The sequence below is a fragment of the Tympanuchus pallidicinctus genome, unplaced genomic scaffold, assembly GCF_026119805.1.
Source record: "Tympanuchus pallidicinctus isolate F22 unplaced genomic scaffold, pur_lepc_1.0 scaffold23, whole genome shotgun sequence".
NCBI lineage: Eukaryota > Metazoa > Chordata > Aves > Galliformes > Phasianidae > Tympanuchus > Tympanuchus pallidicinctus.
This window is the reverse complement of record NW_026294740.1, coordinates 5,031,316-5,056,555: the sequence shown is the minus strand read 5'-3', so window position 1 is coordinate 5,056,555 and position 25,240 is coordinate 5,031,316. Positions and strand designations below refer to the sequence as shown.

Genomic DNA, 25,240 nt, shown 5'->3' with positions numbered 1-25,240 from the left:
GTGGCTAGGTGAAAAAGTTTATTCCATTTCTACAGTGATAAAGGCATAGCTGAATATCAGCCCCAGCAGCTACAGCTCACATACCTCACGCTGCTGCTGGGAACAGCTTCACAACAGGCACAGCAGCACACAACCTGAGACAAAGCCACGGCCCACGCGGAGGCACAGCACGGCACCCAGCCTGGGGCAGTGGCTGCTGAGCAGGGCACAGCTTGGACAGCAGCGAGCAGGGCATGGGGAGACCCAGCAGGGTTCAGTGGGAGACAGACACAGGGTCTGCAGTTGGCAGGGAGATGCTCTGGGGGAAGGGAGCTGCCCTGCCGTGAGCCCAGCACCCACCACTCCCACAGATCCCAAACCAATGAGTGCCAGCTGCTCCCGTGCAGGCTCTGGGGAAGGCACAGCACAAAGGTGCATATTCAGGAGATGAGGCTTTGGCATCAAGCTCAGCCAGCAGCAGCTGAAGGAGGAGAGGAAGGCACGCAAACCCAGTGGCAGGCAGGAGCTGGACTGCACCATGCAGCTGTGCTGGGACAGATGCTACAGCAGTTAAAGGTGGCACCTGGGGACTGCAGTCAGCAGAGCTGGCCAAGGCAGCAGCACCGGGAGGGAACAAGGGGTGCTCACCATTACTCCCCCAAAGGCACAGCAGTGAGGCTCGGGCTCTGCCACTCCAGAGCACCAACCCTCCACCCCCCATGGGAGCTGGCTGTGCACAGCAGGTTCTACTCAGCCATCACTGCTTCACAGCAGGGAGCACACAGCCCCACCACAGGCACCAGGCCCTACCCTCTGCCCTGGCATCCACCCAACCCCCAGTGGTCTTCACACAAAGCAACCATCACCCTCCTGCCCTCTTCCCCATTCAAGTTATAGGTCCCTCCCTTCCCACCCCACGAGAGAAAATTGCACTTGTACAGCCATCCCTGCGGGCTGGGTTCAGTACACCGGTGGTGGCTGGTAGCCCTCGGTGGCATCTGTGGTCTGGGTGAAGGGCGGCTGCTGGTAGCTGTCGTGGCTGATGTTGGGGTAACTGGAGTACGGCGTGGAGACCTCTGACGAGGGGTCGACGTAGCTGTGCGCAAAGTCCTCCACCCCCATCTTATACCTCTTGTAGGCAAAGGCGATCAGGAGACCCTGCAGAAAGCAGAGCCCGTCAGAGCCTGGCACGAAGCAGAAGACCCCTGCAGAGCCCCCTCAGCACTCACCCATGAGAAGATGGAGAAGAAGCTGAAGGTGATGGCAGCACGCGCCGAGTCAGCCACGATGTGTACATCCTCATCGTGCGTCCAGGCCCACTGGTTGGTCAGGAAGCAGAAGCCGACAAACCAAAGGAAGGTCCAGAGCCCTGCGGGGGGAAGCGGGCGTGAGGGCTGCATCCTGCAGCTGCCAGAGCCCTGCTGCTCCCGGAACCCCGCCGCTCCCCGGGGCTGGCAGCACACGGCCTGCAGGCACCGTGCCAGCAGCAGCTCCCTGCGCCAGGCACCGCGCAGCCACGTCATGGGACCGCCATTGCCGGGAGCTCGGCCCAGGCCTTACCCGAGAAGCCGAGGTCGGCCAGCACCAGGTACTTGCGGTCGGTGGCGTTGCTGATCTGCGGGAAGTAGGCGTCAACCATGAAGAAGAAAATGCAGGCCAGGAAGGCGAGCACGCCGATGCCGATGCCGTAGCGGCAGGCGTCCTCGTTGCGGTTGAAGACGCAGTAGAGCTGCGAGGAGCGGGGCGAGTTGGTGTAGCCCTCCCCGACCAGGCAGGCGAACACGATCAGGGCGAACACCTGCGGGGCGGCAGCGGCGGCGTCAGGGGGCGGCCCCGGAGCAGAGGGGCCCCGTCGGGGGCTGCCCGAGCCCCGCACCGCCCCGAGCTCAGCTGAGCGCCCCGTGACTATGGCCGGGCACGGGGGGAAGGCCGCGGGAAGGAAAGGGAAGGCTGCGGGAAGGGAAACACAGCCGCGCCGGGCCGGACCGGGCCTCGGAGACGGGGGAAAAGGGAAAGGGAAAGAGAAAGAGAAGGGAAGGCCGGGTTCGGCCGCACGACACAGCAGCGCAGGGCCGCCCCGGCCGCACTCACCGCGCTGGCGATGCGCGCCAAGACCTGCGGCTGCTGCACAAAGCGCACCGGGTCGAAGGCACCGCCGGCTTTAGCCGCCCCGTACGCGCCGCCGCCCTCCATCGCGCCGCCACCGCCGCCGCGCTACGGCCGCTCCTGCGCGGCACCGCCCCGAGAGGGCCGGGCGCTGAGGCCGCCGCCGCCACCTGCTGGGCCCGCCCCGCCCCGGCTGGTGCTGGGAGGAGCTCCGGGGTTGGGGACCGGCGCCGGCGCGGCGTGAGGGGCTCTACGCGGTAGCGCGAATCTGCCCCGCGGCCCGGGCTGCGCGCGGTGCGACTCCCGGGATCCGGCGGGCACCACGCGAGCCCCGCTCCTCGTGACCGCCGCGCGCCTCCCGGCGTGCTCTGTGCCGCGCCGAGATCCGGCCCCGCGCCTACGGGTGCGGTTTGTGTGACTGCCGGCGGTACGGAGCGCCGGAGCGCCCTGCCCCGCGCCCTGCCCGCGCCGCTCGTTGCCGCCCCGTGCCTGGCACCGGGAGGCGCACACGCGAGACGCCGCTGTGCCGTGCCCGCCGCCCTGGGACGCCGCGGGAAGCTCCGGACGTGTCTGCGGCGGCCGCTGGAACCGGGTGCGCTGCCGCTGGAGCAGGGGGAGGGCGGCGGGTCGTGGCCCGGGGCCTCTTCCTGCCCGCAGCCTTTGTCTGTGCGGGGCGGGGAGGGGACGGGGACGAGGATGGGGACGGCGCTCAGCTCCATAGGGCCGTCAGTGGTGGCGGCCGGGATCCGCAACGAGGGGAACGAGCTTTGTGCTCCGGCCTCGAGTGCTCGGGACCTGGGAACGGCTGTTCCGCTGCATTGAACCGATCCGAGCAGAGCGCTGCCGGCTCTCGGCCCCCGGTGGCGGCGCCTCGACGAGCGCTCGCCCCGCATCCTTCCGTGCGCGCTCCTCCCCCCTTCCCTTCCTTCCTGTCTCGCTGCTCGCTCAGCACCGGGCCGCGCGCCCCCTGGGCCGGCAGAGACCCGGCGGACCCACGCTGGCCCTCAGCTCCGGCTCTGTGCCACGAGGGGGACGCGGGGCTGACGGCAGCGTTCGCTGTGCAGGCAGCGTACGGGAGGCAGCGCGGCTCCGGGATGTCCCAACTGCCTGCCTTTACTCTCCGAGTCCCTGAGAACACTGAGAGCGATGGGTGAGTGCGGGCTGAGCACCGCGGGCAGAACTACCCCGCCCACAGCTGTCCTGGACCTTCACCTCCCCCATAGCCGAGTGGGGGTTTCAGCTTTGTGCCCTTGCAGCCAGGAGCCGAGCCCGGACAATGAGGGAGCCCTGCACAGCTCCTTCTGCCAGCTCATTGAGGAGCAGAGCAGTCTGGTGGCAGGAGCAACAGAAATGGAGCTGCAGGAGAGGAGCAGAGGTACAACACAGAACTGCAGCAATGTGGGGTGGGGGGAGACAGTCCTGTACATCTTGGCTCTCATCCTACATCCTCTCTCTCCCCAGAGCCCTCGGCTCTCCTGTTCCCCCTGGACCCCATGGCCACTACTGGACTGGAGCCCGAGCAGGGTGAGCAGCACCCCGGCTACGCCACCACCCTGCGAATCCTGGCCAACATGCCCAGCCGCACCATCGGTGAGTGCCACCCCCTTCCTGTGCCACCCCTCTGCCCCTCCTGCCCGGGCTGTGCCATGCTGTGAGCCCTTCCAGGAGTTCTCCCTAAGGCCGCCCATCCCAGTGCTGTGTTCCTGCCGCAGGGCGCAGCCGTGGGGCCATTATCTCTCAATACTACAACCGCACGGCGCGGCTGCGGCGTCGGAGCGGCCGTCCATCCCTGCAGCAGCTCAGCCGCACAGCACGGCCCAGCCTGCGGCAGTATGACCTGGAGACCGACCCGGCCCACGCCACGCTGGCAGGTGAGCATTCTCCTGGAGTAGGGCTCAGGATGGGCATGATGAGTCTTGTTGGATGCATCCCTCTGAGTTTCTGTGCCTTCAGACAAGCAGAGCCTGCTGGCAAAGGAGCTGTCAAGCCTCCCACCTGCGCAGCGTAGCCAAGTGCTGCTGGAAGTGCCTCTCAGCCTGGAGGAGAAACGCAACCTCCGGTAGGTGCCTGTTGTCTGGACTGGGCTTCTCCCAGCCTGGGATCCCCCTGATGCCCCCTGTTCTGGGCAGGAGGCAGCTGAGCCAGAAGAGGAGCACTCCGGGGCTACGCGCCCACTCTGCAGAACCCACCTCTCCATGTGCGTGGTGCCAGGACTGCATCGTGCTTGTAAGTCTGCAGCACAGTTGCCAGAGCTGGTGGTGATGGAGGCTGTACAGCTGCAGGATGCCCTTACTGTGTCCCCACGCTCCCCAGGGCTGCCGGACCCTCTGGTACAGGTTCCTGGCACTGGTCCATGCCGCACAGCCTTGGCACTACGCCTTGAAGCAGATCAGTGGCCGCTTTGGTTCCAGCGTGCTCTCCTATTTCCTCTTCCTCAAGACGCTTCTGCTGTTCAACATCATCTCCCTCCTCCTCCTTTTGGTTTTTGTGGTGGCCCTGCAGGCTGCCTATCCCCCTGCTGTGGCCAGCCCCCATCCCTTCACTGGCCTCGAGCTCTTCACCGGAGCGGTAAGTGCCACAGTGTTGGTGCTCTGCTGCTTGGGAGCTGCCCCCAACCTGATCCCTGCTCCATGTCCCTGCATCTCGTGCCATGGGGATGCTCTGGTCTGTGCCCTTGTCCCCACTGCTGCCCTTGCCCAGGGCATTGTGCCATACAGGCTGATGCTAACCCCATACCAGGCTGGGCAGAGTGCTGCTGGCACCGGTGAGTTCACTACAAGTACTATTGTGCATTTCCCCACAGGGCTCCTTTACTCACTCACTGCTGTACTACGGCTACTACAGCAACACCACCCTGAACGCCCCCTCTGCCTCCAGCCCCAGTGGCAGCACGAGCCCCTCCAGAGCCACCCAGCTCCCATACAACATGCCACTGGCATACATGTTCACCATTGGAGCCTCCTTCTTTGCCACCTGCATCCTGCTGGTGTACAGGTGAGCAGCACTGCCAGCACTGCCTGACTGCCCAGCACTGCTGCCCTGACTGCCCTGTTGCCTCCTGCAGCATGTACCACTCCTTTCTGAAGAGCTACCGCGTGGGCAGCTCCACAGGGGTCCTGGCCATCAAAATCTTCTCTGCGTGGGACTTCAAGGTGGTGCAGAGGCACTCGGTGAAGCTACAGAGTGAGAACATCTGCACTCAGCTGAAGGTGAGGAGTGGGGTTGCAGTGCTACGTGTATGCCAATCCTGTGCTGCACCTTTGTGCAGCGGCCCTCCAGGTCCCACCTGAGCGAGCAGGATAAACCGTTGCTTTAGATGCAGACCCAGCTCACGTTCTCAGCCACCCTGGCTGCTCTGCTGTCTTCCAGGAGCTGCTGGCAGAGCAGCGATTGCGTTCCTGCCCCCTGAGCCTCCCCCAGCGGCTGCGACACATCGCTGTGCTCCTGCTTGCCTGGCTCCTAGCACTGGGCACGGTGCTGGGCTGCGTGGTGGCCTTGTACTACTTCTCAGAGCACATGCACACGGTAAGCACAGCACCAGGTGAGGCAGAGCAGTGATGGCAGCCCGGCTGCACCTCCCTCTTGCTGTCAGCATTGTGCTTGCTGCTGGGAGCAGTGGGGTTGAGCCCATGGCTGGCACCAGGAACCATGCAGCCGTGCTGAGCCAGGCACCACTCACCAGGTGCAGCAGGAACAGGGAGCTGCAGCAGGCAGTGCGTGGCAGCAGGAAGGAGTCCTGCTGGCCTTGCCGCTCGTCGTGTCGCTCCTCAACACGCTGATGCCCCGCTTCTACAACCTGCTGGCAGCGTGGGAGAAGCAGGATTCCCCAGAGGCAGAGGTCTACGTGGCCATCTGCAGGTAGGGTGGGGAGCCTCCTGCACCCCAGGTTTGCTTTACCCTCCTTTCTCGGGGCTCAGCTTTGCTGTGCCCGGGGCCCAGGGGCTCCCCATCCTTGCTCCTGCTCCCCAGGAACCTCCTGCTGAAGATTGTGGTCCTCGGCCTGCTCTGCTACCAGTGGCTAAGCCACAGACTGGTCTGCTCTGCCAAGGAGGTTGGTACTGGCTGACAGTGCAGGGCTGAGCAGGATGGGATGGGGATGTGTGCCCTGCATTGCCCCTGGCCCAGGGAGTGCAGAGCAGAGCTGGGGCAGTGCTGTGGGCAGGGGTCAAGCAGTGGGGGCTGTGCTGGACGGTTTGCATCTGTGGTGGGGAGAGGGATATAGGTAGCTGGGGAAGGTGTGCAAGAAAGTAAGAAGTTCCCCACCTTTCAAACTCCCCATGAAGAGCCATAGAGGTGAGCAGCTGCACTGCCTGCCTGGCACTACCACGCTTCTATCCCCAGTGCTGGGAGACATGTGTGGGGCAGGACCTGTATCGATTTGTGGTGATGGACTTCATATTCACTCTGCTGGATACCGGCTTTGGGGAGCTGCTCTGGAGGTAATGTGTCCCAGGAGGGCCTACCAGCATGGCCCTTCGCTCCCCATTCCAGCTGGGCTGGCTCTGCCTCAGCACACAGAGGCTCTGCAGCTGCCCAAGGGTGACGGGTGCACAGCAGCAGTCAGCAGAGCTCCTCTCACTCCCTAGGCTGATTCTGGAGAAGAAGCTGAAGAGTAAGCGGAGGCCTGAGTTTGACATTGCCCAAAATGTGCTGGAGCTCATGTATGGGCAGACCCTGACCTGGTGAGACATCTCCAGCCCAATGTGGCTCATCCCCTGCCAGCCAGCGCTCGTGGTGCTCACTGCTGTGAGCCCTGCCTCGTGCCACCCAACAGGTCCTGGTGTAGGCAGCTGCAGAGGCTACACATCCACCAGGGGTCAGTGAAACCTCTGCTGTCTGACCTCCTGCCAACCCCTGATGTGTGGGATGTGCCACCGAGCACAGCCTGTGCAGCCGGCCTGGCATAGGACGTTGTGTGCTTGCTCTTGGCTTTGCGAAACACTGACTGCAGCTGGTACCACTATCCTGGTGCTCCTGAGCCCCAAATTACTCTCCTAGGCAGCTCAGCTTGTCTCTCTCTCTCTCCCAGGCTGGGCGTTCTCTTCGCACCACTCCTGCCAGCAGTACAAGTAGTGAAGCTGCTGCTGCTCTTCTACATCAAAAAGGTGTGATTGCGTCTGCCTGAGAGCAGTGCCCTCCTTGCAGAGGGGCAGAGATGCTGCTTGGGTCCCTCAGGTCTCAGCTCCCAGCTGTTGGATGGGATGGGGACGTGAGGGGGTGCAGCTGCGTGCACTCACTCCTGGGGTCACACTGTGGGAGGTGACAGCATGCTGCTCCTTGCCTGCAGACCAGTCTGATGCAGAACTGCCAGTCTCCCAGCAAGCCCTGGCAAGCATCTCATATGAGTACTGTCTTCATCACGCTCCTCTTCTTCCCATCCTTCTTGGGTGCAGCCATCTTTGTCTCTTACACAATCTGGTGGTGAGTATTCATGGGCACAGAGCCACATGCTGCCAGGGGCAGCACCTACAGGGATGGTTGGCGATGAGGCCCCAACCCAGCTGATGGGGCCCAGCCCTTACAATTCCTGTAAATAGGAGCCAGGGCAGAGCTTAATGTCAGGGGCACTGCCCGGCCACTGCCCTGTGCCCAGCCATGCACTCCCAAAGCAATTTCCCACTGACTCGCTCTGCCTGCTCAGGGAGAAGCCATCAGAAACCTGTGGCCCCTTCCGGGGTCTTCAAACCATCTACCAAACACCGAAGGTCTGGGCGGAGCTGCTGGAGGAGTCCAACCCCAACATCGCCTTGTTTGGCTGGATCCCCCAGTACCTGCTGGAGAACACTGTCTTCCTCTTCTTTCTCACTGGGATGGTGCTGTGAGTATGAGGCTGAACCCTACACACACCTTTTGGGTTCCCCCTGCTGCTTCAGAAGCCCTGAGCCACAGTGACACCATCCCTGCACACCTGTCATTGCAGAGCCGTCATCTATTTCAACATCCAGGTGTTGAGAGGGCAGCGCCAGATCATCTGCCTGCTGAAGGAGCAGATTGCCAACGTGTGTGAGCTCTGTGTGCTCTGAGCCTCTGTCCCTGCAGCTCAGGGCAGTTCTGAGCTCCAGTGGCTCTGGGAAGAGCACAGCCCGCATGACTGCTCACTGCGGTGTCTCTGCTGTTACAGGAGGGGGAGGATAAAAAATTCCTCATTCAGAGGATTCACTTCATTTATGACCATAAAGTGCGCTATGCTTGATGCCAGGTGAGGCCCAGACCCAGGGGAGAGCGCTGGGGGTCGGCAGGGCTGGGGGTCACTGTGCTCCTCTGCTCTGTGCTGGAGCTGGGGGATGGGAGTAGCACAGTGCAACTGTGGAGGAACTGGGACAGGGAACTGGGGGGTGGTGGGCACAGGGAGAGCATCATCCCTACTGTCAGCATGCTGACAGTATGCTGACACAGCTCTCCCTGCTATGAATAACCCCTGGGGCTTCACAGGGACCTTCTGCTTTCACAGACCCAAGAAGGAGCAAGGCAGAACAGGACAGCTCACCAGGAGGAACTGGAGCCAGCAGCTGTGGCAATGCCCTGGGAGCAGAGAACTACTGCACTCTTGAACTATTGCTCTCTCTGAAGCAGCCCGGGTCTCCTGGGCAGTGCTGCAGCACAGAGATAAGGGTGCTCCTTCCGGAGCCAAGAGCACAGCCCCACTGCTGTGTCCCAGCACAGCTCCACGGGACCGGCTTGCGCACACAGCTGTGCTTACAAACAACTCTCCATCATGCAAACTGCCCAGCAGCCAGGAAAAGCAGCACCTTGGATCCCGTTGGAATGGAGGTGGTGAAGTTTTGAAGTTTTCTGCCTTGGAAAGAAACCACCATGGTGTGTGCAGTGAGCAGGGCCGTGCAGCAGGACGGCTCGGAAAGAAACCATCATTCCCCAGTGCTGCGTGGGCAGAGAACAAAAAGGCTCTGTTTGGGGCTGTCACCTCTCTGAAATAACCATTAAATGTCCCCATGTGGAGCCGCAGAAGGACGCTGTGTCGCAGTGCCATGTCAGCAGCCCCGCACAGTGGCGCTAAGAACAGAAACAAACGTGGCGGCTCGGGGCGGAGCAAGAGTTCCAGTGTTTTTTTTTGCTGGGTGTAGCCGGAACCCAGGCAGCCCTGGCAGCTGCCCAGGACGCACCGAAAGCGTTTGGTGTTGCAGCACTCTGAGGGTGGGGGGTGAGAGGGTGAGGGTGGGCAGGGGACTGAGCCATGTCTGTGGACTCGCAATGCCTCAACAGGTCAGCCAGGTACTGGGGTGTGGGAGAATGGGGCTGGAGGCACTGGGGGGAGATGGGGATGGGTTATGGGTGGTGGGAGGATGGGGGTGGTCGGGACCGGGGGGTCTGAGAGTGGGCTGAGGGTGGTGGGGTAGGACAAGACTGGGAACGGGCTGGAAGCGCTCAGCCAGAAGTGGTGGGGAGGCTGAGGGGGGGCCAGGTCGGGGGAAGGGGGAAAGTGAGGCAAGACGGGCACCAGGCGGCCAGGGGTGGGGGGGTCCAGGAGCAGACCGGACCGGAGGGGCAGGACGAGGCCGGGAACTGGCCCAAGAGCTGTGAGACGGGATCAGACGTGGCCAGGTCAGGGAGACGCCTGAACCGTTGTGGCCCTGCTCACGTGTGCTTTTCCCGTGGCAGCACGGGGACTTCCTACAGCAACACGAAGGATGATTTTCAGTTTGGGCTCCTGCGGTCCGCTCCTGGCACCAGACTCCCGGCTCGTGGGGCTCCAAGCCAGGCAGCAACGCAGCACAGCAGCCAACCGCCGAGTCCAGCTTCCTGTTTTTATACAGCTCGCAGCCTGAACGACATTCGTGAGTGTGTGAGGAAGCTCCGAGGCCAAATGGTGGGCTTTGAAAAGCAGCCTCAGTTCCGCCTGCGGGTCGGGGGCCTGGAGGGCACCTTCTACGAAGGGCAGGAGGAGCTGAAGGAGTACTGTGAGGCGCTCTACCTGCCGCAGCCCACCAAGATGGAGGTGGTGGGCACGGTGGATGACGTGCCCTGTCTGGCCATGGGGCAGCAGCTCATCATCCTCGTTGCTGAGAGCGGGGAGGTGTACGCTTACGAGGAGGACACGCTACACAAAGTTGCCAAGAATATGCAAGAATTCACAAAGATCGGGCTGCAGCGCCTGGGGAAAGAAGTCTACCACTGCGGAGAGCACATAGATTCACTGGTGAGCTAGAGGGTGTGGGTGAAAACCAAGGAAAGGCACGCCTGAGGGGGGTGGGATGTCCGGTGCTGATGGGCACCGATCCCACCTCCATCAGTTCCTAACTGCGCCTGGGTTGCAGGATGAGGCGGAGCGAGACAAAGACCCGATAATCCAGGAGCTGAGGCAGAGCGCTCAGCGGTTCCTTGAGGGAGGGAAGGAGGACTTCCAACGTCTCCTGGGCTTGCAGTAGAACAAACCTGTTGTTGCTTGTTGAATCTGCGTGCGTGACAAGGAGTAGAACTATTCCGCATTCCCAAGTGTTTAATCTGCCTTTCCTGTAAACAACTTCAGGGGCGGTGATTCCTGCCCGTCCCTGGGCAGCCTGTGCCAACAGGTCATAGTTGTTTCTGTGGAATTCTTCCTCATATCCAGCCTGGAATCGCTTCAGACCATTAGTTCTCATCCTATTCTCATCCTATTCCTCTTACCTGGAAGCAGAACACAACTCTCACCTCACCACAAACTCCTTTCACAGAGTTGAAGAGACTGGTAAAATCTCTCCTGAGCCTTTGCCAGATTAAATCTCAATGGATTTGCCCTTAAAATTGCACTTTTAAAGGTTAATCATTGTGTAAGCCTGTGTCCTGAAGTGAGATTCTTCTTGCACAAACACAAACTTGCTTTAATCAAACATTAAAGATTTTAAATATACAGGATTTTGACTCGTTTTTTTTTTACCTATGTTAAGAGTGTGACAAACGTTTTGTTCTGCTGTGGTGCCAGCAGGCTTTCAGTCTTAGCAGGAGGGGCTTTTCCAGCTTCCCCATCGGCTAAGTGTAACAGAATCAAGAGGAGCTTCAAGAATTACTTTGTGCAGGCTGTTCAGTGAAGCTGAACCTGTCCTCATCACAGGAGGGGTGACAGTCAGGGAGCCAAGGCTGTGCCTCCATACCAGGGTCAGCTTGCTCCAGCTCCCAGCAGTGAGCACTCCCTCATTTAAAGCCCTCTGAGCACTGCTTGCTGGGTGGGCATGGCAACTCGCTCACTCCCCCCATATAGGGCAACGGGCAGAATTGGAAGGATACAAGCATGAGAAATAGAGTTGACATAAAGCCAAGTCACCAGCTAAAGCAGACCTCTGTAGGTCGAATCCCCCTAAAGCAGGTCCCCCACAGCAGGCTGCACATCTAGGTGGGTTTGGATATTTCCCCATGCTCCAGATGAGGCCTCCACAGGGCAGAGGAGAGAGGATGAACACCTCCCTTGCCCTGCTGGCCTTTCTCCTTCCTTACTCCAGCATGGTCCTACATGGCATTGAATATCCTTTGGTCAGTAAGGGTCAGCTGTCCTGGCTTTGACACCCACTTCCAAGCAGCTCTATGGAGACCTGCACCCAGGGCTTGGCATACCAGCACCAAGAGAGTGCAGAGGGCACACCCTGCTTGTCCTGACAATGACGTGTCTCTTAGATTTGATTTCATTTATGGAAAAACGAAAGTGCAAAGAGCTCAACCACTCCCTTGCACAGTTCTCCCATTGCATACTTTTGGGGAAGTGCATTCTTAGAGCCGCCATATCAGCAGCGGGTTTAGAGGCACCAGGTTGGAGCCAGCACCGTGTCTCCCAGTGGCTGAAGGCAGCGCAGACTCTGAGGACCCTTTGCCTCTGCCAAGTAAGTGCTGCTTTTTTAATCTGATTCTCTGTCAGGGAGGAGGGCAGTGGGATGGCATGGGAATGATAGATGTGCACAGCAGAGTGACCCCACCCCAAAGCTGGCTGCTCGGGGCTGCGCGTGGCATGGAGGGCACTCAGCCTTGGTGATCCTCACCTTGCTGCTCTGCTGACTGCTCTGACCTCACTGCTTTCCTACAGCCCCATAGACCGGAACCCAAGAACTGCAGCGCAGAGCTCTGCATACTCAATGAGTCAAAACCAGGTGGGTGAAGCCTGTCCCTTCTCTCTGGGAGATATAGAGAGATGTTCTCACTTGGGGACTGCTGCTGGCCACTCTGTAGCATCTTGGCCAGCAGGTAGCAGTGGTGCCATCTAGAAATGCTGCGGGACACCCCAAGTCCATGCAGTGCCATCACGTGTGCAGTGGGGTTGGAGGGTCCGTGCAGCACTGCATCACTGAGCTTCCTCTCCCTCCCACAGGGTCCCAGCTACAACTCTTCAAGGTAAGATGGAGCCTCACGTCTCCTGTGCCCCTTTCCCTGGCCATGTGGGGGGGTGACTGCTTGCCCCGCAGCTGGGGGTAACCCCAACACAGCCACCACGTGCTCCTTTCTGCTCCCACAGGATTTTGGCACGGAAAGAAGAGAAGAATAAAATCCAGTTGCTGATCAGTGGGAATCTCTTCATCAAGGAGTTCTTGGAATTGTTGGATAGGTGGCAGCCAGATGAAAACATCAAAAAGCAATACATGGAAAAGGTCAGTGCTTCACCACCAACCTGATGGCCCTTCTGTGGCCTCTGCACTGCTGTGCATCCCATCCGAGGTGGGGGAACTCTGGTGGCATAACTCCCACAGCAGTGGCTCCATCGTGGGTGCAAGGGTCTGCAGGGAAAGGAGTGGGAGCTCAGGTCTGTGGGCTCCCACTGCTCCCTGCTTGTGCAGAGCTTCTGCGAGGTGTGGAGAAACTGCACGGAGCACAGGATGCAGAAAGGGACCACGCAAGGCAATAGGGAGCAGCTCTCGGGGTGGGAGCAGCCATGGCAGAGGCCAGCGCAGAGGCTCTACTGTGCATCCAGGGACAGCTCAGCACTGGGTCTCTGCTTGCCAACAGGTGCTGCACGCAGTGTTCTTCTTTGGAAGGATGAATCAGAGGCAGATAGAACCCAACGAATTCCTACTCTCACAACCTTTCCAGAACCTGAAGGAGAATTATCCTCGATCGTTCCAAGAGTACAACACCCACCTGCCCACCACGTCACCATACTCCATCCTCCTGCAGTTTGTGAGTACTCCACACATACATGGTGCCAACAGCAGGGCTGGGGAAGGGCAGGTGTGTGACAAGTGCAGCACACTGCAGGCACATCCTGGCAGTGCAGCCTAGCAGGCAGCAAAACAGGCAGCAGGACTTCTATTTTTCACTTTTCAAGTCACCATGAGCTGTACAGACCAGCTGGTGCTAACAAACTCAGGGAAACAGAATTATTTTTATCTTTTAAGACCACACTCATCCCCTCTTCCTGCAAGATATTGACTGCTGGGGAGTGAAAGAGGCAAGGAAGGGTCTGTACTGAGATCTGTGTATGTTCCCAGGGCAAGGAAGTAGCAGGCTGCAACACCCAAGAGGAAATGGAGTCTTTCTTGCATGAATTTAATAGCGCTGTGGAAATAGCAATACACCTTCAAGCACACAGAATGAGCCCCAGTGAGTTCGTCTTCAGAGCCGCAGTTGTCGCTTACAGCTTTTACAGAGAACCCAAAGAACCTGAGAATAAAGCAAGCTTCCCTATCTTTTATGGAGCATCTGTCTCCTGCAGAGGGATGATGGAGAAGAAGATCATGATCAGCATCCTGTGCCTCAGGACGTGGCACAAGGCGGTGGCGTTTGCAGTGTACCACGGGCAGGATAACCTGGTCATTGTCTTCCCTGATGAAGTGCAGTGCCGAGCCTTCTGCTACAGCAATGGAGTCTTCATAGAAAAGCCACCCTGCGTGAACTGCAAGATGATGTATCATGTCAACTTCCAGCCGTATGAGGGTGACACCAGGGAAAACGTCCCATGGCCGCACGGAAACTGCGCTGAGAATGAGAGCCTGAGCAAGCTGCTGCAAGGCACGACGGGGCTGCAGGAGAAGGTCGTCTCAAAAGACACTTCTGTGATAAACAATCCCCCACAGAACAACTACCAGGCCATTGAGCAAGAATTTGAAAACAACATACAACAAAATCTTAGAAATCAGCTTATCAGGCTGCTTCAGAACAAAAATCTTCCTCATCGTCTGCAGTTTTTTGAACCATAGTGAGTGCCAGAGAGGCATCTGCAGTGCTGTGTATCAGCACAACACCCCCACGCCCCTGTCTTCCTGCACACTCCATGCCTCCAAACCCAGCTACATGCTCATGCCAGCAGGTTTTGCTCATCTAGGGTGAGGATGCAGCCTGGCTCTATGTCCTGCTAGCAGCACAGTGATAGGATATCCATTTGCTCCTTGCTAATCTCCAGTACACAGGGCTCTGCTTTTCACCTGTGTAAATAAATGTCTGATTTTCAGTTATGTACCTGATGATTTGCAGCAGCACCTGTACATTGTGAAGCCCTCTACTTTCACCTTTGCGTGGCTCCAGAGCCGACAGTCTCACCTTCAGGGACCATCCAGTTTCAGAGCTCCATCTTGCTCTGGATGCAAGCAGCCAGCAGGGCCCTCCCGCAGGTGGCACTCCCTCTGCTGGGGTCTCACAGCCTGTAGGGGAAGGGCAGCACACTCTGAGGCACCCTGAGAAGTGCTGCAGGATTGCCTGCAGACAAAGATGGCTTGGGTTTATGTTTCAGTTTTACCATGGAGTACCGAGGAGCTGCTGCCTGCCATCAGCCTGTCACACTGCACAGGTGCTGGGGCCAGGTTAGCTAGGGTCCCTGAAGGTGGTCTGAAGCCATTGCAGGACATCAGCCAGGCCGGTGCCATCGCGTGCACTGGTTTCCAGAATGGTGATGGGCTGCGTGGCGCAGGAGACAATCTCTTGCATGCGGAACAGCGACTTCATCTCCACCAGTGACATGTAGCAGGGCAGGTCGCTATGACGGGAGGGGGCACACATTAACCACACTGCTTTAACCTCCCACCCACAGCAGCACCGCACTATCAGGGCCCATCGGCCCCTCGGGCTGCTGGAAACGACACAGGAACCGCAGAGCCCCGATGCCCTCCTTACATCTTGTTGAAGAGGATCAGCACGGGCACGGCGGCGAGCTGCTCTGCGGAGAGGAGGGACAGCAGCTGGACGCAGGACGCGGAGACCTGGGTCGGGTTGGCCGCATCGATCACGAACTGCAGAGAGGGAAAAGACGCTTGAGGGGTCCGAGGGGGGCAGTTCCACCCTGCAGCGCGGCCGGGCGGGCGCTCACCAGCACGGCGCTGCACTCCCCGTAGTAGCTGGGCCAGATGGGGCCCATGCAGCCGCCCAGCTCCCGCAGCGTCACCCTCTTGTGCAGCGTCAGGTCCGTCAGGTTCGTGCCCACCGTGGGCAGAGTGGCCGGGGGTTCGCCCAACTCCTTGGCCCCGTCCCGGGAGCACAGCTGTGCCGGTGCGTTAAGGACGGGCCAGAAGCAGCGTGCGGCACGCCCCCACCCCGGCCCCGCGCCCCGGGACCCCCAGCTCGCTCGGATATTGCGCAGCCGCTTCCCCAGCAGGCTCTTCCCGACGCCCGTCGCCCCCAGCAGCAGGCACGTGGGTCCGGGCCGCGCAGCGCCCGCCATCCCCGCCCCGCCGGAAGCAGCGCGCGCCCCCAAGCCGGAAGGCGGAAGTAGCCGAAGCCGGAAGTGACCGCGGGCAGGGAGAGGGACGGCTCGGCGGCGATCACCATGGGGCGCGGCGGCGGCACCTTCGAGCGGCTTCTGGGTAGGGGCTGAGTCTCCCCGTGGGACGCGCCTCCGGCAGGGCCGACCTCGCGCGGCTCAGCCTCGTGTAGCAGAGCGGCCCGGGCCCAGGCGCTGTGGCTGGGCCGATGCTGCGGCGACGGCTGTGGGGGGGGGGGGGGGCGTGGCGGGGCCCGGGGTTGCGGATCCCCACAGAGAAACCGGAGCTTTGTCTGCAGCCGAGCGCTGCCCTGGGGCATCGCGGCTGGCACGTCGGGGGCTTCGATCGAGCCCTGCGGCTGCCGCTTGCAGCAACCTGAGAGGGGTCGCGGTTCTTTGCAGATAAAGCCACGAGTCAGCTTCTGCTGGAGACGGACTGGGAATCCATCCTGCAGATCTGCGACATGATCCGCCAGGGAGACACGCAGTAAGCGCCCCTTTGCGTTTTGGTTTAAGCTGTGAGCACAAATCTGCTTGCGTGCGGAAGGTGAAACATGGAGGTCTCACTTTGTCAGCCTGTGGCTGCTCACTGTGCTGTTTCAGAGAAGAGATGAGAGGCAGCACCCCTCAGTGTTCTGGAGTACCCTTCCTGACCTTAGTAGCTGCAGGTTATATCTGCCCTGAAAGCAATAGAGAAGCTCAAGCTTGGATATGTGCAGTCCTCTTCCCACTTTTCCTTGTGGGGAATTGAGTGCACCATGAGCTAACTGTACTCTTCTGTCACTGGGAGGGTGATAGATTAACCTTGTAGATTCGTCTTTACCTGGGCATATGTGCTCTCTTTCCTTGTCCAGAGCAAAATACGCAGTCAACGCTATCAAGAAGAAGGTCAATGACAAGAATCCCCACGTGGCACTCTACGCACTGGAGGTAACTTCAGCCCAAACCTCTCATGATTTAGGGGCCCAATTCACAAGCCAGGGAACTTCCCATCTCTTCCAAGCCTGCCTCTGCTCTAGCATGGAGGCTTCAAGAATGATTGTGTTTTTCATTCAGCCTTGGAGCAAGCATTTGAGAGACTATCTTTATAAAACTGTCTGCTTGCCCATGTGGTATAAATAGCAATGGTATAAACTGAAGCATAGCTTATGCTCCAGTCTCATGGTGTGGATTTCTCCAAATTGATGCTTCCTTAGCTTGAATTGTTACTTAAATAGTGCCCCCTTTGTGCACCTGCTGCAAGAACCCATAACTGAAACACAGCTTTTTTGTTCTTTCACTGCAAACCACAGAGAAGGAAGAAAGCAACAGGCTAATGCTGCCCTTTGCACTTGCAGGTTATGGAGTCTGTGGTTAAAAACTGTGGTCAAACAGTTCACGATGAAGTAGCCAACAAACAAACTATGGAGGAACTGAAAGAAATACTCAAGGTAAGCGTATGTTATTTTACTTCAGTTTTTGAATGAAGTTGCAAGAGAGGCAATGAAAGGAAAAAAAAACATGCATGTTCTGTGTTTCATTCTCTGCATGTAAGGAAATCTTTTTCAGAGAAAAGCAACCTGTACTGTTTAATACAAAGGGATGAGTGTAGAGAGCTGACTGGTGCCTGCTGGGGAGAGAAGATATCATGAGAGCAGGGGGGTTGGACTCTATGATCTCTGGAGGTCCTTTCCAACCCCTACAATTCTGTGATTCTGTGTTAATGTTTGGTTACACCATGGGTGGGATTATGCTGTAAAGGCACAGACTGTTTCATGATAGGTGCTGTTGTGAATTCCCTTCCCATAGACCAGGGTGAGGCATGCAGGAAGGTGAGCAGCGTGGTGGAAGTTTCATCTATATTATGGCCTTTTCATTGGCATGTGGAACTGGCCCGAGGAGTTTTGCAGGACGTAGACCTGTATCACTTGTCAGTGTGATAACACGATGCCTGCAGGAGCTCCTTATGTCCCAGGACTTGAGACTTCCAAAAGTGAGGTGCAAATAAGAACCTCTTCAGTTTCCAGTCCCAAAAACAGCAGTGCATAGACAAGAGCTTGTTAGAGTGATGCTGTTACTTCTTTATATCCCTGTCTCCTGCTGGAAATAGACAAGTAGATGACCCACATATTTGTGGAGTGAGCTGTGCTAGTCCTGTCATCTTCTGCAACGTAGCAGAGCATCTCTCTTCTGTCATTTTCCTCTTGGGGGCTGATTCAGCCTTCATACTGTATCTCCTGTTGAACTTAGAATGCTGCCACAATGTGAAGGCCAGGTGTAGTAGTGCAGCCACTCCAGGCTCTGAGGAAATCACATCAGATTGGATTGAGAGATTTTGTGAAGCTCTCCAGTCCTTACCTGCCTCAAGCAGTTTGCAGAGGCATTTCCATCCTACACTGGGAACGTTGCATGTTCACAAGCAGCTTTGTTCTGATGAGGCTCAGGGCTGTGCCATTTGTGGAAAGCAGGATCTTGACAATTCTTCTGTAAGTTTGGAGCTCCAGGAACTATTACTAAGTCCTGCTACGTGGGCTGAAAATAGGTACCTGACAAAAAATTTCTCAGCTGAAATAGGAAATTGACAATGCCTTTCTGCTTCCTGGGTGACTTCTGCTGAAACTGGTCATGTGAGCAGGCCATGACTTGGTCAGCTGATGACAGGGTGCACTTAGAGGCTGACTGGGATAGGAATGGGCTTGCCAAGTTTCCTCTTGAGCAAGTTCTTGAGCTGTGATACAACTGCCTGCAAAGGGCAGGCTCCCAGCTGTCCTTATTGCATCATATCCAAACTAGTTTTGAGTACTAACGGGCAGGAGTCTCTAAGCTGGAGCTGCTGACAGCTAGGCACAAACAGCCTCCTGCTTTGTGTTTGTGGTGCCCTATCAGAACTGGGGAGAATCACATTGTGCTGTCCTGTCCAGCCTGATGGCTCTCACTTTGCAGGTTTTGGAGTGCAGGATGATCAGCTCTTGTGAGAGGGTAAACAAGATTGTTGGCCAGCCAGTGCTTACACTTCCCCTGGGGAACAACTGTATGAGTCTCTGTAGATGTTTTCCAAAAGCACTGTGACACTACACCCCTTTTCAAGTTGATTTGTGCCATTCTGAAGGATGTCCTCCTATTTATGCTGAAGTGAGAAAGTGAGAAAGCTGAAGGAGATGTAGTCCTTGCTGTAAGCTGTTCTGCTTGCAGCCTGCTGGCACAAGTACTTCAAGTTCCTCTTTCTATGAAGAGTATTTGACCCATCTTCTGTGTTTCAGGGATTTTTTCTTCAGATTTCTTTTTTTTCCTTCCCCTTTCTGTGCAGAGGCAAGTGGAAACAAGTGTCCGCAGTAAGATTCTGAACCTTATCCAGGCCTGGGCTCACGCCTTCCGCAATGAGCCCAAGTACAAGGTGGTGCAGGACACCTATCAGATAATGAAGGTTGAAGGTAAGGATGCTGGGGGCAAAGGTGGGCCGACAGTTGCCAAGCAGATCTGCTTTGGAGGAGCTTTGCAGAAGGAATGGGCTTTGGGTCTCAGCTTGGCATTGGTGGAATCTAGACTGAAGATATTCCACATGCAGGAGAAGCCCTTCACCATGGAGCGCTGTCTGTTCTCCCACAGGTCACGTGTTTCCAGAGTTCAAGGAAAGTGATGCCATGTTTGCTGCAGAAAGGGTGAGCTTCCCTGCTGGGGAGGGAGCTGGTATTGCAGGGCAGACCTTACTGTTGTAGCCCAAGAGATATTAAACCTTCAGTTCTTGCTTTCTTCTATTTCATACAGATTAGAGACCTTGCTGGGTGCATACTGCTCCCAGCTATCATTTGGGCAATTCTGAGTCCAGCAGTTTGGCCTAAAATGGCTAAGAGGGAGGAGAGAGTTGACCCTGTCCTGGTCAATTAGTCTCATCTTGCTAAGTGCCTGCAGCAATTAGACACATCAATACAATGGGAAAGACATTACAGCACATCACACAGTGTGATGACGAGAGGACTGGCATAATAGAGAGGTGCTATAAAGCAAAGGAAGAAGATTGCTCACCTATATCAGAAGATCCTAGGTTCACAGGGAAAAGCTTCACTAAGGAGGGATCTCCAGGAAGAGAGCCTTCCCCAGTGGCAGTCAGCCCTTAAATGAGGTGTAAGAGAGCTGCAGCCAGGCTCCAGCCCTTCTGGTTGCACAGCTGAATTGCCTTCACCTGGTGCTCCCGGGGCTGACCGGGTCCTTTCCCCAGGTGCTCAATCAGTGGTTCAGGCCAGGATGCAACAATTATCATACAGAAAGGCCCCACAGAAAGGACCTACCCAGTGGCTTTCCAGCAGCATGGCAGACTGACTGTGGTAGCAGGGCATGGCTGAAGTGATTGCTGTAATCCTGTTGACTGGGAAAGTGTCACAGTCTAGTAACACAAGAGGTGACCGCTTGCAAGGACCAACATCCCTTAGAGCTGTAAATGCTTTTTTTCCTGCCTCATTCATGACAGCTTTAGTTAGTCAGAGGAGATCCTGAAAGGCTCTGTGGAGCCACCATCCTTGAGACATTGCTCCCTTCCTCACACAAGTTTCTTCAAACCCAACAGGCTCCAGACTGGGTGGATGCTGAGGAGTGTCACAGGTGTCGAGTGCAGTTTGGTGTGGTGACACGAAAGGTGGGTGCTATTCCTGCCTTTCTGGGTTCCCTGGCCTCTTGCAGCCCCTCCAGAAAATGCAGGATTCCTTGAGCCTGTGTGGAATTGCATCTGGGTGGGAACATGTTCCTGTCTGAGTGAACTTGTCCAGCGGTGAAGAAGTGTCTCACTACCACACTGATGTCTCCCATCTTTTCCAGCATCACTGCAGGGCCTGCGGGCAGATCTTCTGTGGCAAATGTTCTTCCAAGTATTCCACCATCCCCAAGTTTGGGATTGAGAAGGAAGTGAGAGTCTGTGAGCCCTGTTATGAGCATCTCAACAAGTCAGTACCCTTTGTGGCATGTTTGGTTTTTTTTGCTTTCAACAGTTGGTACTGTGAGGGGAGAAACTTGACATGGAGCCATCTCTCCAAAGACCAGTGCAAAGGGTCTCCCAAGCTTTGCAGGCTACCTGGGTTTTGTTCCTTCTGAGGGTGGGCTTTACAGCTGTAATGTTGTGCAGAACTGGGGTTCCAGTGCTGAGGAAGGAGCTCATTCTGCACTGTTACCTCTTTCTGGCTACAGGAAAGCTGAGGGTAAAGCTGCTGCTGCCTCTGAACTGCCCCCTGAGTACCTGACCAGCCCCCTCTCTCAGCAGTCCCAGGTGAGTGGCTCTCCTCACTAGGTGACCTAGTGATCATGGCCTGCTTGTTGATCCCCTTAGTGGCCACCTCCTCATCTTTCTCCTTGCAGCTGCCCCCAAAGCGTGATGAGACAGCTCTGCAAGAAGAAGAAGAGCTCCAGCTAGCCATTGCCTTGTCTCAGTCGGAGGCTGAGGAGAAGGAGAGGATGGTTCGTACCCTGCTTGGCATCTGGGAGTGTATTTTGCCATGCAGCCCAGATGTGCTGGGTATCTCCTAGCTGTGCAGTAATAAATCCCTAGGCATGTCCTGGTATGTGAGAGGTATGGGGGCTTGTGGAATGAGATCAGGGTGAAAAGAGAGCCAGGCATATGTTGTGTGGCACAACTGAAAAATGAAAGCAAGCTGTACCCCGGATACAAGCCCTGGGGCCTGCCAAGCTGTGAGAATTGTAGAGCATGACGCTGGGTCTGCTGGCTGTGCCTGGACACCACGAGGGGATTCACCTCCCCATTGTGCCCAGTGTGCTGCTGACTGGCTGACAGGGATGAATCCGGACAGTCTCTGATTTTCTTTCTTTTTTTTTCTTTTTTCCCCATCCTTTTTGCAGAGGCAGAAGACAAGTTACTCCATGTACCCGAAGGCTGAGCCCACACCGGTCACGTCGTCAGCCCCTCCAGTGGGCACGCTCTATTCTCCACCTGTGGTACGTTCACAGGAGCCTCTAAGCATGAAGTAGCTGGGCACAGGCCAATTTCACAGCCCAGCTCTGCCCTGCTTGGGTCAGATTTGATCCCAAAGAGAACAGTTTTGCTCCCTTCAGTCCAGTGTTTTTTCGTAATTCTAGGGTGTTTTTGGCTGGAAAATCAGATAGCATTTAGATGCCGCTGGCATGTGGTTCAGGCTTACAGTAGATGTAGTCTGTATCTGGCTGAAGGAGATAGCTGTACCCCTCTCATTCTGTTGCTCAGCACTGGTTGTTGTGCATGGCCTGGTCAGGGCAGGACAGCTGGTGCAAGCTGCAGTTTTCTGATTTCTCTAAACTGGATTCCCTGTTCACCTCTTTCCAGAATTCTTCTGCTCCCCTGGCTGAAGACATTGACCCTGAGGTAAGGATTCAGGACTGATGAGTCTACGGTGCAGGGCTGCTCCCAGCAGCGCTGTGATGCTCATCTTCCCTCTCTTCCTGGCAGCTGGCTCGGTACCTGAACCGCAACTACTGGGAGAAGAAACAAGAGGAAGTTCGCAAGAGCCCCACCCCATCAGCACCTCTGTCTCTCACAGAGCCAGTTGCTCAGCCTGGGGAAGCCCACCCTGCCCCGCTCAGTGTTGTTGAGGTAAAAGGGGGCCTGAGCCAGCAGCTCGTCAAGTACGAGAAGTGCCCGATTCACCCATGCAGCCCAGCTCCACAGAGTTACTGCTGGCTCTTGGAATGGGTGAGCTGAGGCCGACTGGTTGCCCTGTCCTTCCAGCAGCAGTACCAGAACGGTGAGTCAGAGGAGAACCACGAGCAGTTTCTGAAGGCTCTGCAAAATGCGGTCACCACGTTTGTCAACCGCATGAAGAGTAACCACATGCGAGGCCGCAGCATCACCAACGACTCTGCCGTATTGTCCCTCTTCCAGTCCATTAACAACATGCACCCCCAGCTGCTGGAGCTGCTCAACCAGCTGGATGAGCGCAGAAGTATGTGGGAGCTGTCCTACCCTGGGCTGGGCGTCCTGGGGAGGAGCAGGTGGCTGCCAGGGCATCCCCAGAGTCAGCATTTGGCATTGCCGTGACACAGCTTGTCTGGAGAGAAGCCAGGGCAGTGTACAGGGATGGTCTGAGTGTTCTGCACTGAGAGGATCCCTGAGGCTCTCTTTCCTTCCCCAGTGTACTATGAAAGCCTGCAGGACAAACTGGCCCAGATCCGGGATGCGCGTGGGGCTCTGAATGCACTGAGGGAGGAGCATCGGGAGAAGGTGCGGCGTGCAGCAGAGGAAGCGGAGCGCCAGCGCCAGATCCAGCTGGCCCAGAAGCTGGAGATAATGAGACAGAAAAAGCAGGTGAGGCAGAGCAGCATTTCCAGCATGGGTCTACCTGCACACCTGTATGCACTGTAGGCCAGCCAGAGTTGGCAAGGACAGCTGTCCTGACAAGAGGAAGTGCTGCTGTGTCCTAGCTTGCAGCCGTCACAGCACCAGCATTGTTCCCACAGGAGTACCTGGAGATGCAGCGTCAGTTGGCCATCCAGCGACTGCAGGAGCAAGAGAAGGAGAGGCAGATGCGCCTGGAACAGCAGAAGCAGACCATCCAGATGAGAGCCCAGATGCCAGCTTTCTCACTGCCTTATGCCCAGGTCTGACTGCTGGGCAAGAGACCCTTCTGCCGGGTCCTGGGAGCCATGGCCTAAAGCTTGCTTTCCTTCCTTCAATAGCTTCAGGCCATGCCAGCAGCCAGTGGAGTGATCTACCAGCCCTCGGGGCCCAGTAGCTTCCCCGGCACCTTCAGCCCCGCTGGCTCTGTGGAGGGCTCTCCCATGCACAGTGTATACATGAACCAGGCAGCACAGGGGGGCACAGGACCGTATACAGCAATGCCTGTCACTGGGACAGGTATGTTACCGTGCTGATCTGGTGTGGGCAGAGGCTGAACAAAAGGCAGTTGCTTCCATCTCTGCCCTCTTCGCTTCAGATCCCAACGTGGTGAATGCCTACATGTACCAGCCAGGGGCAGGCAGCGGGCAGGCGGCTCAGCAGGGGCAGGCAGTGCCCACTACAACCCCAGCGTACTCGTCCTATCAGCCAGCTGCAACACAGGGCTACCAGGCAAGTGAGGGCAGCTGCTGCAGAGCAGCTGGTGGCCAGGTGGGGCAGGGCTGGAGTGTTCTGTGGAGCTGGTGTCTGTACTCCAATCCCAGCCGTGGTTCTTGAACCTTTAACCAGCGGGAGGAGGAGCTGGTTGGTCTCAGATCTAGAGCTGCTGTGCTGCTTTCCTTGTGGGTGTGGGCAGGGATTAGACCCAGCCCTAGGCTCTCTACTGTGCAGAGGAAAGTCATGCCCTACCTGCTTCCAGAGAAGAGCCCTGCTGGTCCTAGAGCTCTTGCAGTATAGGTTTGATGTGAGATCCAGCTGCTTGCACTACCTCTCACTGGCAGCATCTCCTCCACAGAATGCAGCATCACAGTCACAGAGCATCCCTGCCATCTCGCAGGCTCCTCAGTCAGGGGCTGTGAGCTACATGGGAAGCCAGTCGGTCTCCATGGGGTACCAGCCCTATGGCATGCAGGTGAGCACCTGGGTGCTGGGGGAGGGAGGCTCCAGCTACTGGAGCTTTCCTGAGCCTATGCTGTTGGGGCCAGGAAGGGAGAGGAGGTGAGGAGACAGCAGGCTTGCCCATGCAGAGGGCTTGCTTTCTCCTCCACGACGCTGTGCTGTCGAGTCTAGAAGTTAGTCTAACCCCCTTTCCCTTGCTCCTCTAGGGCCTCATGTCGGCGCTGCCGGGCCAAGAAGCAGCACTGAGCAGCCTGCCCGCGCAGCAGTCCTACCTGCCTGGGCAGCAGCCCCTGTACCAGCAGGTGAGTGCTGCCTGCAGGATGGGGGGGGATTTAGGCACGGCCACTGCCTAATGGCGCTGCCTCGTCTCTGCAGATGGCCCCGGCCGGAGGGCCCCCCCAGCAGCAGCAGCCCCAGCCCACGCCAGCACCCGTGCAGCAGGCACAGGGCAGCGGAGAGGCCCAGCTCATCTCGTTTGACTGAACACTGCACAGGGGAGTGCGGAGAATTCAATGTAACACTACTCTTCATCCAGAATCACTTCTGTTCCTCACCTCGTCCTGTCTGCCCCTCAGCTCCTCCCTGCATCTGTCCCTGACCGAGGGGCCGAGGGACCACCGGGTTCCAGCACTGGTGCTGGATCCACGCTCGCAGGAGCGCAGCCCCTTCGCCCCGGCTCCCCGTGCTGCTTCCTCTCCCCTCCCAGCTGCCCCCTCTTTGCCCGTCCCCGCGCGCTGCAGCTCGGCCTGCAGGGCCCGGCCGGGGGCAGGAGGGAACCACGAGCACGTCCGTGCCCGCCCTGGTCTGCTCCCCTCACCCTTCCTTCCCTGCCCCCCGCTTCCCGCGCTCGGTTCGCGCCGGAGGAGCCCGAGCCACAGCGGTGTCAATAAAGTGTGCGGAACGAACCGGCGTGTTGTGCCGTGTCGTGCCGGGCGACACCTACCGGAACCAGCGAGTGCCGGCGGACCCGACGGCTAGAGCGCCTCCCTCGCTCCACCACCGAGGCGAGGCTCCGCGGCCTAGAGCGACGGGCGCGCGCCGCGGGGGCCGTCGGGATCGTCGAGCGCGGGGCAGAGCGGCGCCGT

General features: G+C 57.7%; 6 protein-coding genes and 1 long non-coding RNA gene across 16 annotated transcripts; 4 read left to right on the top strand and 3 right to left on the bottom strand.

The window, feature by feature from the left end:
* Window position 1: 1 nt before the first annotated feature.
* On the bottom strand, window positions 2-2,208 carry SYNGR2 (synaptogyrin 2). The gene is made up of 4 exons (XM_052687609.1): window positions 2,071-2,208; window positions 1,540-1,777; window positions 1,209-1,348; window positions 2-1,137 (listed from the first exon to the last, which is right to left on the bottom strand). The coding sequence occupies exons 1-4, from the start codon at window positions 2,170-2,172 to the stop codon at window positions 940-942; spliced, it is 678 nt and encodes a 225-aa protein (XP_052543569.1). The 5' UTR covers window positions 2,173-2,208; the 3' UTR covers window positions 2-939.
* Window positions 2,209-2,331: 123 nt separating this feature from the next.
* On the top strand, window positions 2,332-8,630 carry TMC6 (transmembrane channel like 6). Of its 2 annotated transcripts, none has more exons than XM_052687535.1 (21): window positions 2,332-2,677; window positions 3,150-3,235; window positions 3,342-3,460; window positions 3,547-3,675; window positions 3,798-3,956; window positions 4,039-4,144; window positions 4,215-4,311; window positions 4,399-4,653; window positions 4,889-5,079; window positions 5,150-5,294; window positions 5,455-5,610; window positions 5,768-5,943; window positions 6,055-6,136; window positions 6,427-6,524; window positions 6,672-6,767; window positions 7,115-7,190; window positions 7,373-7,506; window positions 7,727-7,903; window positions 8,006-8,084; window positions 8,207-8,284; window positions 8,537-8,630. In XM_052687535.1, exons 2-20 carry the CDS (start codon window positions 3,180-3,182, stop codon window positions 8,276-8,278), a joined length of 2,403 nt encoding a protein of 800 aa, XP_052543495.1. In that variant the 5' UTR covers window positions 2,332-2,677; window positions 3,150-3,179; the 3' UTR covers window positions 8,279-8,284; window positions 8,537-8,630. The 2 variants fall into 2 exon arrangements, with proteins under 2 accessions (XP_052543495.1, XP_052543496.1); XM_052687536.1 differs by having other exon boundaries at window positions 8,518-8,615.
* A 131-nt stretch (window positions 8,631-8,761) lies between these two features.
* LOC128082914 (uncharacterized) lies at window positions 8,762-10,930 on the top strand. Of its 3 annotated transcripts, none has more exons than XM_052687604.1 (3): window positions 8,762-8,856; window positions 9,703-10,240; window positions 10,359-10,930. In XM_052687604.1, exons 1-3 carry the CDS (start codon window positions 8,801-8,803, stop codon window positions 10,467-10,469), a joined length of 705 nt encoding a protein of 234 aa, XP_052543564.1. In that variant the 5' UTR covers window positions 8,762-8,800; the 3' UTR covers window positions 10,470-10,930. The 3 variants fall into 3 exon arrangements, with proteins under 3 accessions (XP_052543564.1, XP_052543565.1, XP_052543566.1); XM_052687605.1 differs by lacking the exon at window positions 8,762-8,856 and adding an exon at window positions 9,174-9,315; XM_052687606.1 differs by lacking the exon at window positions 8,762-8,856 and adding an exon at window positions 9,183-9,315 and having other exon boundaries at window positions 9,858-10,240.
* Window positions 10,931-11,677: 747 nt separating this feature from the next.
* On the top strand, window positions 11,678-14,195 carry LOC128082905 (uncharacterized). Of its 6 annotated transcripts, XM_052687581.1 has the most exons (6): window positions 11,679-11,891; window positions 12,092-12,155; window positions 12,374-12,396; window positions 12,518-12,650; window positions 13,006-13,176; window positions 13,488-14,195. In XM_052687581.1, exons 2-6 carry the CDS (start codon window positions 12,141-12,143, stop codon window positions 14,193-14,195), a joined length of 1,050 nt encoding a protein of 349 aa, XP_052543541.1. In that variant the 5' UTR covers window positions 11,679-11,891; window positions 12,092-12,140. The 6 variants fall into 6 exon arrangements, with proteins under 6 accessions (XP_052543536.1, XP_052543541.1, XP_052543534.1 ...); XM_052687576.1 differs by having other exon boundaries at window positions 11,678-11,891; window positions 12,092-12,396; XM_052687574.1 differs by having other exon boundaries at window positions 12,374-13,176.
* ARL16 (ADP ribosylation factor like GTPase 16) lies at window positions 13,525-15,689 on the bottom strand. Its single transcript, XM_052687617.1, has 4 exons — window positions 15,562-15,689; window positions 15,299-15,471; window positions 15,106-15,221; window positions 13,525-14,968 (listed from the first exon to the last, which is right to left on the bottom strand). Exons 1-4 carry the CDS (start codon window positions 15,647-15,649, stop codon window positions 14,797-14,799), a joined length of 549 nt encoding a protein of 182 aa, XP_052543577.1. The 5' UTR covers window positions 15,650-15,689; the 3' UTR covers window positions 13,525-14,796.
* On the top strand, window positions 15,664-25,060 carry HGS (hepatocyte growth factor-regulated tyrosine kinase substrate). Of its 2 annotated transcripts, none has more exons than XM_052687549.1 (21): window positions 15,664-15,791; window positions 16,091-16,175; window positions 16,543-16,618; window positions 17,026-17,118; window positions 18,975-19,098; window positions 19,274-19,326; window positions 20,229-20,297; window positions 20,477-20,601; window positions 20,843-20,921; window positions 21,011-21,109; window positions 21,509-21,604; window positions 21,969-22,007; window positions 22,092-22,235; window positions 22,374-22,584; window positions 22,774-22,946; window positions 23,099-23,239; window positions 23,318-23,495; window positions 23,575-23,708; window positions 24,052-24,168; window positions 24,362-24,457; window positions 24,531-25,060. In XM_052687549.1, the coding sequence occupies exons 1-21, from the start codon at window positions 15,755-15,757 to the stop codon at window positions 24,636-24,638; spliced, it is 2,277 nt and encodes a 758-aa protein (XP_052543509.1). In that variant the 5' UTR covers window positions 15,664-15,754; the 3' UTR covers window positions 24,639-25,060. The 2 variants fall into 2 exon arrangements, with proteins under 2 accessions (XP_052543509.1, XP_052543508.1); XM_052687548.1 differs by having other exon boundaries at window positions 22,371-22,584.
* Window positions 16,574-18,979, bottom strand: LOC128082929 (uncharacterized). The gene is made up of 2 exons (XR_008207893.1): window positions 17,581-18,979; window positions 16,574-17,337 (listed from the first exon to the last, which is right to left on the bottom strand). It is a non-coding gene; the product is annotated as an uncharacterized LOC128082929 (long non-coding RNA).
* Window positions 25,061-25,240: the final 180 nt, after the last annotated feature.

Excerpts from the sequence above, each read along its gene's own strand:
- SYNGR2 (XM_052687609.1), bottom strand. The coding sequence starts at position 2,172 with ATGGAGGGCGGCGGCGCGTACGGGGCGGCTAAAGCCGGCGGTGCCTTC. Across the intron at positions 1,778-2,070 it reads TGGCGCGCATCGCCAGCGCG|GTGTTCGCCCTGATCGTGTT; the intron begins GTGAGTGCGGCC and ends GCCGCCCCGCAG. Across the intron at positions 1,349-1,539 it reads GGCCGACCTCGGCTTCTCGG|GGCTCTGGACCTTCCTTTGG; the intron begins GTAAGGCCTGGG and ends TTCCCCCCGCAG.
- TMC6 (XM_052687535.1), top strand. The coding sequence starts at position 3,180 with ATGTCCCAACTGCCTGCCTTTACTCTCCGAGTCCCTGAGAACACTGAG. Across the intron at positions 3,461-3,546 it reads GCTGCAGGAGAGGAGCAGAG|AGCCCTCGGCTCTCCTGTTC; the intron begins GTACAACACAGA and ends CTCTCTCCCCAG. Across the intron at positions 5,295-5,454 it reads ACATCTGCACTCAGCTGAAG|GAGCTGCTGGCAGAGCAGCG; the intron begins GTGAGGAGTGGG and ends GCTGTCTTCCAG.
- LOC128082914 (XM_052687604.1), top strand. The coding sequence starts at position 8,801 with ATGCAAACTGCCCAGCAGCCAGGAAAAGCAGCACCTTGGATCCCGTTG. Across the intron at positions 8,857-9,702 it reads TGGATCCCGTTGGAATGGAG|CACGGGGACTTCCTACAGCA; the intron begins GTGGTGAAGTTT and ends TTCCCGTGGCAG. Across the intron at positions 10,241-10,358 it reads GAGAGCACATAGATTCACTG|GATGAGGCGGAGCGAGACAA; the intron begins GTGAGCTAGAGG and ends CCTGGGTTGCAG.
- LOC128082905 (XM_052687574.1), top strand. The coding sequence starts at position 12,619 with ATGAAAACATCAAAAAGCAATACATGGAAAAGGTCAGTGCTTCACCAC. Across the intron at positions 13,177-13,487 it reads ACTCCATCCTCCTGCAGTTT|GGCAAGGAAGTAGCAGGCTG; the intron begins GTGAGTACTCCA and ends GTATGTTCCCAG.
- ARL16 (XM_052687617.1), bottom strand. The coding sequence starts at position 15,649 with ATGGCGGGCGCTGCGCGGCCCGGACCCACGTGCCTGCTGCTGGGGGCG. Across the intron at positions 15,472-15,561 it reads GCTGGGGAAGCGGCTGCGCA|AGCTGTGCTCCCGGGACGGG; the intron begins ATATCCGAGCGA and ends ACGCACCGGCAC. Across the intron at positions 15,222-15,298 it reads GGGAGTGCAGCGCCGTGCTG|TTCGTGATCGATGCGGCCAA; the intron begins GTGAGCGCCCGC and ends CCCTCTCTGCAG.
- HGS (XM_052687548.1), top strand. The coding sequence starts at position 15,755 with ATGGGGCGCGGCGGCGGCACCTTCGAGCGGCTTCTGG. Across the intron at positions 20,922-21,010 it reads CCCTCTCTCAGCAGTCCCAG|CTGCCCCCAAAGCGTGATGA; the intron begins GTGAGTGGCTCT and ends TTCTCCTTGCAG. Across the intron at positions 21,605-21,968 it reads CGCTCTATTCTCCACCTGTG|AATTCTTCTGCTCCCCTGGC; the intron begins GTACGTTCACAG and ends ACCTCTTTCCAG.